The sequence below is a fragment of the Belonocnema kinseyi genome, chromosome 10 (assembly GCF_010883055.1).
Source record: "Belonocnema kinseyi isolate 2016_QV_RU_SX_M_011 chromosome 10, B_treatae_v1, whole genome shotgun sequence".
NCBI classification, from domain to species: domain Eukaryota; kingdom Metazoa; phylum Arthropoda; class Insecta; order Hymenoptera; family Cynipidae; genus Belonocnema; species Belonocnema kinseyi.
In genome coordinates, this window is record NC_046666.1 from 90,579,177 (window position 1) to 90,587,906 (window position 8,730).

Here is an 8,730-nt window from a genome sequence, read left to right on the forward strand (position 1 = left end):
TTAATAATATTGACATTGAATAGCTCCTAATATAGAATCTATTGAATTGAAGATCATACTCTAATTATTACTATATAAACTCCTTATCTTTAAAAACACAATAATGAATTTCAATTTAAATAACATGGATAAAAATAATTAGGTATAATTATTCACAGTATTAATTATAAATTAATTCATTATTATATTATTCTAAGAACTGGAGATAATGAATAAAAAATTATCTTTATTACTATAACATTTTCTAGTCGAAAAAACCATTAAAGCCAAAGCTTAGTTAAATAATTAAGTTTAAAGGAATGTGTTTGATACATTTTTCTTAATTTATTATTTTATTATGTATAATTGTTACCAACTCCGATCTTTTCTACCGACTTTATCAAATTATACCCTGTATTACCAAGTGAGTAGCAGGTAAGCCACCTTTCATTTTAATTCCCGAAAAATAACAATAAGGCAAACAGGGCGCGCTGCGGTAAGTCGGTCGAAATCAAATACACGGCATAAGCAATCTCCCACCTCATCTCTGGTATAATATATCACGTATATTACATGGTTTTCGACATGCATATTACTACGTATATTACGTCCCTATTTTTCTACAAATGTATTTTACATTTGATCACGTGACTATATGGACGGAATTTTTGAATCATTTACTCTAAAAATACCCAGTTGCCTTATGGAAATAACTATTATTGAGCAATTAATTCAGTATTCGTCATTATTTATCATATTTCTAAATAAATTACTTAAAAAAAAATAATAATAATATACGTTTTTATTGTCCTTCATAATCCGCAACGTTTTCGAGCATGTAGTACACGAGTGTAATTAATCGTTCGCGCTGGAAATCAATGGTTTCCCACGGTTTCCCCTCCTGAAATGTTTTTTTACACTTGTTCTTAAGATTTTTATTCTTAAAATTAAAATTAAATCGATAGAACAGCTTTATAAGAGGTTATGTCAATTATTAAAATCTGTCAAATGCAGTCCCGCCCAAGCAAATAAGGTTCGCCATCTTTGATATGTATTATACATAGCTTTCTATCATTTTCTACGTGTATTACGTCGCCTATGTATGATACCTAGAAAACCTCGAGTGACATGTCACATCCCATCTCTGGCCAGCAGACTATAAATCCGTTCACATCTCGATTTTCCGAAGTAGGAAAATGTTCCTAATGGCGGGAGGTTTTTAATGTAAAAATTAATTTAAAAAGATTATATCATTATTTGCAATGATAAAAGCAAAGTATCTGGAATAAATTTGTATTTATTATTAACAACAAATTATTTACAAAATAATTAAGAATTGGCATTGCCAAAAATTGTATATAGCAGACATAATCGCCAATTCGGTTAAAGAGGTTCGGGAACGTAGTTAAAGTTGTTCCAAGACAAACGTTTTATTTATTAATTTAGTGTAATTGAAAAGTCTGGAAGGGAAATAATATTAAAATTCATTAATGTTGTATTGTACATTGTAACGTATGAATACTTATATACATATTTCTGAACAAACATTGCCGATTTAATAAGCATATAGCCTCAAATCTAACCTCTAAAGTTAACGTACACTTCAAAGATATATCTTTTTGCCGACCTTAAAAAAATGATTGTACATAATAATAGTACAAATATAATAGAATTTCTTAAATCTAAATAATAGTAAGAGTAGTCTATCAATATCCAAAAAAACAACTTGTTTTTATGCAGGTTACATCGTTGTTATGGATTACGAAAACGATGGAGTAAGTCTAATTCATAAAATTTTAATAATAAAAAATAAATAACTGATATTTATATTTTTTTATATGTCAGTTTTTGCAAAATCTGTACTTTGGAATTTCCACGTAGCAAATACCCAACGTGCATGAAGCGTATGACCATAACTGCTTCTAAAATATTGAAATAGAAAATTTGCCCATTGTGCTGTGACCCAAAAGTGAACATTGTGAGAAGAATTTCCAGCAAGAAAATGATGTATAACATTTGGATGAATACCAAAAGGTTTGTTTTGAGAAGATATGTGTTATAGGTCTTTAGTATAGTTGCAATTTTATGGAGAGTGTTTGAAAACTATTACTAAGTGTTTTCTTCTTTAAATTTATAACTTATATCAAGTGTTGAGTCTTTTATTTTAAGGTAGGCAAACAAAAAATCTATGACGTGTATTTGAATATGAAGGTTAGCTTTTAGGTTATGTACTTATTGTATTGGCGATGATTATATTATTTAGCTTCCAAACTTTTCAATCACACGAAATTCATAAATAAAACGTTTGTATTGGAACGACTTGAACTAATTGTCCGAACCTCTCAAACTGAATTGGCGATTACGTCTTCTATTTACGATATATAGCAATGCCAGTTCTTAATTTTTTGTAAATAATTTTTGTCGATAATAAATTCAAATTTATTCCAAATACTTTGCTTTTATCATTACAAATAATGATTTTATCTTTTTCAATTAAATTTTACATTTAAAACTTCCCGCCATTAGGAACATTTTCCAACTTTAGAAAATCGAGGTGTGAACGGATTTCTAATCTGCTGGCTGTTTATTGACCAACAAACGTGTACAAGAGCCTTTCTCAAATTTCAAATTCAACTCTATTGTTGGTAGATTGGCGGTAAATTTAAATAATAATAGTTCACAATACAAAATTTTAATATTTTGACAGTAATCTCTTTTATTTAGAAACATATTTGTAAAATAAAGTAAATTATATTTAATTATATAAATAGCGCAAACAATAAAGTTTTTGTTAATTGTCGATAAAGAAGTTAACTCCTCAAAGAGAGTACGAGCAGAATATTGACCAATGACCATGGACCTATGTCCATCTGTGAACGAAGAACAAGAAGAGGAGTGATGGCGTAAGTTGTAAGTGCGTGGGTGGATCCTGATTAAGAATCCGTGGCATTTAAGGTGAGAAAAGGGACGCCAAGGCAGGGTTTTCGAGAAAAAAATCATTTACCTGATGTGGCGGCCAATGCGAATCTAAGGGTTTAAAAGGAAAACCGTGGTACAGCGTAGTTAAAATAATCGTTGCTCCAAAATGCAGGGTGGTGCTTTTTTGTGTTTAGTGCTATGTATATGTGGTGTAAACAGTTTTAACTTAGAGGCAAGAATACCTGTTATCAAGAGAGGATCACCGGGATCTTATTTTGGCTTTTCTGTCGCCGAACATCAAGAAAAATTAGATGATGGTCCCTTTAAAAGTTGGTAAGTAAACTTAAAATAACAAAGATACAGATTTCCTCTGCTTTGGCGTATCAAAAAGACGTAATGGAGTTGTTTATATTTAAAACAAACAAAATTTTCGAAATAACTTATGTCTCAATTATCAAGAAATTTCGCTCTGCATTGTACAAATCTGGGCGTTAGTTTTTACTTTAGGTTGGGAAAAATTAGCGATAAGTTTTTTGCTCGGATATGATGAGCTGTTTATTATCTGTTATTAGTCATCGAAATGTGATTCGAAGTTCGCGTAAAAATCCCAAATTTGAATGCTCATTTTATTAATGAAGTCTGCTTCATTTTCATGTTATGACAAGTTGTACAGTATGTTTTATTGAATATTATTAAATATTCATTTTTTAATTTGATTGCTTATTACCTGCATTAATTATATATATGTAGTTGAAGTTCTAAACTTTCAAATGATCGAAATTTGTGTGTTAATGCTGTTAAAATACAAACTAGTTAACAATTTATCTCTATATGGAAATAATATTTCGTTTATTCTCAAACTTTTGAACTTACAAATAGATATATATTTAATTTCATGATAAAATGTGGGAAATTTTCAAAATTAAATAACATTTTTGGCGATTAAGAATTCTTGTTCGAACACAAGCTCATGTATTATTTTTTGCATTGTCCCGAGGGGTTAACAACTCGTGAAATCAGGTGTACACTTTCGCTGAAGTAATTGATGTGAAGTCACTTGAATTCACATCAAGTCACTGAAATCACTTGAAATCAGTGTACACTCCATCGGTCGCGTTTGGAACCCCTCTTATAGCCCATTCGATTAGAGTTTAGATTCTTTTTTCATTTGAAATTCTCATTCATGAGAATGTAATTTGATCGTACAAATTTTCGATCTCTCGTTTTTAATGTATCTTTACGTTTTGACACTAACAGAATCCGAAAATCATAAAATTCGTGTGAATTCTGTCTGTATGTGTGGTTACCTGAATGTCAGCCTATGATACACTTTTTTAGAAAGTGTATTAAGAAAGTTATGTAGGAACAGTTTTTAAAGAAATTTCAGCTTTGAAAAAGTTCTTCACGATTGCTTCGTAAAATTCATTACTTAAAAAGAATTCGAATTTTTTACTTGAAGACTGTTTGGTTGACAATCAATTATCTGTATTAGATAAGGATTGCATTATTTTGATAAAAATTAACGTTTTGGTTGGAGGTTCATAATTTTTGTTCGAAAATCATGTCTTTATTTGAAATTTCATTATTTTGTAGAAAATTCGTTTTCAATTTGTTTAAAATTAATTTCTTTACTAAAAATTGAACTACCAAATTTTTTATCAAAAATTTAGATTTTTTGGAATAAACTTCAGCTATTTTGTTGAAAATTAATTTTTGTCGATAGAAAATTAATCTCTTGGTTGAAAATTCAAATATTTGGTTGAAAATGCAATGTATTTTGTCAAAAATTCGTCTTTTTGGTTAAAATTCGTATATTTTGTTGAAAATTCTACTTTTTCGATATAAAATTAATCTTCTGTGTTGAAAATTTATGTTTTTGGTTGAAAATTCATCTATCTGGCGAGTATTTTGTTGAAAATTGGTCTTTTTGGGAAGGAAATTATTCTTCTTGCTAAAAAATTCATTCGATTGTTGTTGTCCTTTTATGGTCTATTACTCTATTATTGAGTCTATTTTAAGAAAACTCGAAGGATAGAATGAATATCAAGGTAGGGGTGAGCCGAAAATAAGTAAAATAAGAATTGTGTATTAATACAAAAATTTCATTTTTTTGGGAAATTATGCAAGATAAGAAAAAAATGAAAAAGCTCAAATTGCGCGCCCTGGAAACAACTACAAATTTATAATGAATTACTTTTCGATATAAGCTACGAAAAAAAATGAGACAAAACTTGTCCATCCAAAAAAGAGCTATAATTTTTTATAGGGCACGTAGTTTTTGCTTTAGTCGTAAAAAATAACATTCTAATTGAAAATATTAAATTTGTTTGAAAAAACGACACAAATTACCAGACAACAGTTGTTCGCCTAAAAAGATGTATAAATTTATTATTACTCATTTTTCGATAGTACGAGTAGATTTTCTTTTAATCGTAGAACATAAGATTAAAAATTAAAAAATTAACTTTTTGGAAAAAGCACAGCAAAGACGAAAGAGGACATAGGCTCCTATATAAGACCCTATCTAGTTTCCTGTATTATACCGTATGCAGATGTGCAGTAGTTTTTATTTAATCGTAAAAAAACAATATTAAAAATAAAAAAAATGATAAAAACAAGGAAATAAGAATTAGTATGATTCAATTTTTATGCATATTATGAATTGTAATGGTATACATTTATTGAAATGATACATGTTACAGAGCAGCTTAGAATACAATTTAAAGCAAAATTAGAAACAAATGCAAAAATAATCATGATAAATACAATTTTCTTTTTATTTTTCATTTTTTTAATAAGTAATCCCTGGCAAAGTTACATAAAAAATGTATTATAATTGATATAAAAGTGTTGTGTATAATGTAGAAAAGTTGACGTGTTGGACAAAATTGAGTGCAAAGCACGAGGTACGTTCGTTAAAGCCAAAAGAGCTTTAACAAAAGAGAGTCAAAATCACATAATTACAGTTGTCGGTCCGTTCACCTTTGATTTTAAAAGGTCTGTGTCCGAATGCGGAAGAAATGCAATGACTAAGTGCGGAGTGCGATTACCATCAGTCGCGTGCCGTGGGTGCGCTCAAACTCTGGAGCTAAGCTTTTTTAACGAAAGAGAATTCACAATCACAAAAATCGCAGCGCGCGATGAGAATGTGCCTGCATAACGGGCAGATTTTTTTGTGTGGAAAATGGAAATGTCAAATTTTGGTTGCGCAAAGAATAATGAGAAATCCAAAATTTCATTTTGCGGTTAAACTATGCAAGATGCAATGAAAGATGAATAGATAAAAATTGTGCGCCCAACCAAGATCTACAAATTTTTTATTATTGTCTGTTTGGCAATACTGAATTTCTACGAATTCTCTTAGAAACACTTCTCCCTTGAATGTGCATTTTTGGGCCTGTAGTTGACTCGCGTTCTATGGTCAGAATCGATAGGATGCCTAGCTAAAAGGTAGCCCTCTCTCTTCCCCCACCACTTGAGTGGGGGACCTAACATGAGAGGAGTAGGGGTAGTTCAAAGAGGAGGCAATTGCCTTAAAATTTGAAACCATCAATAACTATGATTACAGTAACTTCTCACTAGTACTGTAAAAGTGCTTGTCTTCCATCCCTATTAAAGTTTGTAGATTTCATTTAGGTCAATGTTGATGGTGGGAAATTCAAGAACTCGGATTGAGCAATGAATATAAAAGCGCAAAATCAGAAATCGGTTCTTTTTTGAGAATCCTTTTTGGTCTTGCTTTTTTAAACCCATCTGAACTTGAAATATTTTTTAATCAAAAAATAAAGCCAGTTCAACCATTAGACGAAAGAGTTGACAAGTTTTGTAATTATGTTTTCAAAAATTATATTTCAAGTGATACCAGTTTTCCACCCAAAATTTGGGCTAAATTTTCTCCTACAATAACGCGTACAATGAATGTTTGTGAAGCATATCATTCAAAATTGAGCGCAATGTTAACTGTTCCCATCCAAATATTTTCAATTTCACAGAAGCTTTAAAAGAAGTTAAAGCCTCAACTTATTTAAAAATGAGAAGCACTGTTCAAACGAGGCAAGACATTTAAGAAAAAGAACAATCTCTTATTGATGCAATGTTATCTTTGCAAATTTTTACCCGTAAAGGTTTAAGAATAAGATACGGAAAATAGCAAGATATTTTAATATTTTTTATGTGACAATGGCTATTTTTAGTATTTTAGGAAATCCCAGTTTTAGCACAAAGTGAAATAAATAGCTCATGCAATGGGAAATATGTGAAATTTGTGTTTTTATTTCAATTTCCGGCTTTTTCTTATCTTGAAGATTATAATTATTAACTTAATATTATTGGCTGTTTATTATTGACAATACATATTTCCCTACATTTTTTAAACACGCCAGCATCGAAAGTATAAATTACTATAGTAGAGAACGCTGCCAGTCCCAAGCGTGGAAAAAGTGCGAAGGGAAAATTAGGGAAATAAGAATTTAAGGAATACGAGTGAAGCGGCTAGTGGAGAGGGAAGGAAGGGAGGAGGGCGAGGACGCAAATCAACGAGGCACCCCGTCGATTCTGACCATAGGACGCAAGTCACCGGCAGCCCATTTTTGGTTCTAATTCATTAAAAATAAAATTAAAAATAAACGAATTAAATTCATGGAAGATTGACAAAAGTTACAATAAAGTTTACAATAACAAAAATGTTTTTACATTCTCATCATAAAAGGTATTAGATTTGTGTAAAATTTTATCCCACATGCTTTTTGTCAAATGTCCACGTTTTGAGATCTTCTGCGTGTCTGTAGATTTTTAGTCTGTAAGCATAAGAACTTTCGATATAATTGCGCCCTTTTTTTAATTATAAAAATGAGACAATGAATATAGTTTTGTTCGCGCGCCGCTTATTGTTTCCAAATAACTATACAATAGAATTTTTTTAGTTTTATACCTAGCTTTCTGGGGTTACCTGATTTTTGTTTTACTAATTAAAACTTTTTAATTTTATTGTGAAATTGTATAATTTACAAGATTTCCAATTTAAAAGTACGACATTTTCATGCATACGTTTGGTGTTATTTCAGTTTTGAAAGTCCTACATTAGAAAGGTACTGATTTTTTAATAATTTTGAGAATTGATAATTTTTTTTATTTATTTAGTCCACAATTTTATATTTTCAAATGTTCCAGTCTAAAAATTTTATATCATTCTCGTTTTAAAAAATGTTGATGTTTTAAATGCTTCAAATAACAAATTATGCAATCAATTTTTAATTTAATCAGTTGAAACTACCCGTGTAGAAAAGTTAAGGAGCCCCCGTCGGGGGCCCGCATAGATCGCCCTCAAGCCTTGTGGAATCCATGAGGTCAATCCAGGCGAGGTCCCTCATGGCAACGACATGCTAACCCATAGAGGTACAACATGGACTACACTCATGGATCCCTCATGGTTTCCATCATGAAAGCCTTCTTGGTTTTTTTTTGCCAGTGCTAGTACCTGTACTGGCATATATCTGGGATGATAACATTATTTCCTACTGGGCTGTCAGTGTTGGGCCAGCATTGGATATCACTACTGGTACAGTACTACTCCAATAGGAAATTAATCATGCGCGCAGTACTGAGTCAGTGCTAACTAGCACCGTACTGCCATAGTCTAACCATATGACAAAAAAGCTATTTAAAAAACAAATATTTATTGATTGCTTGTATATTTTGTCTGCAAATATTAATAGTCGTGTTTAGAGTGAATACATATACGAGGGTAGTTCAATAAGTCCTTAGAATGACCAACATATGGCGCGCGAATCGCTCCAAATCATCTGTTTTCAGTCAGCACCACTCCCGACTAGA

At 30.8% G+C, this 8,730-nt stretch overlaps 1 protein-coding gene across 2 annotated transcripts in view; it reads left to right on the forward strand.

The window, feature by feature from the left end:
- Window positions 1-2,888: 2,888 nt before the first annotated feature.
- LOC117181385 (integrin alpha-PS1) overlaps window positions 2,889-8,730 on the forward strand; it is a 71,390-nt gene continuing 65,548 nt past the window's right edge. For both annotated transcript variants that reach the window (XM_033373988.1, XM_033373989.1), the window contains exon 1: window positions 2,889-3,231. In XM_033373988.1, coding sequence (XP_033229879.1) covers window positions 3,065-3,231 — 167 coding nt within the window. In that variant the 5' untranslated portion in view covers window positions 2,889-3,064. The remainder of the gene's footprint in view (window positions 3,232-8,730) is intronic.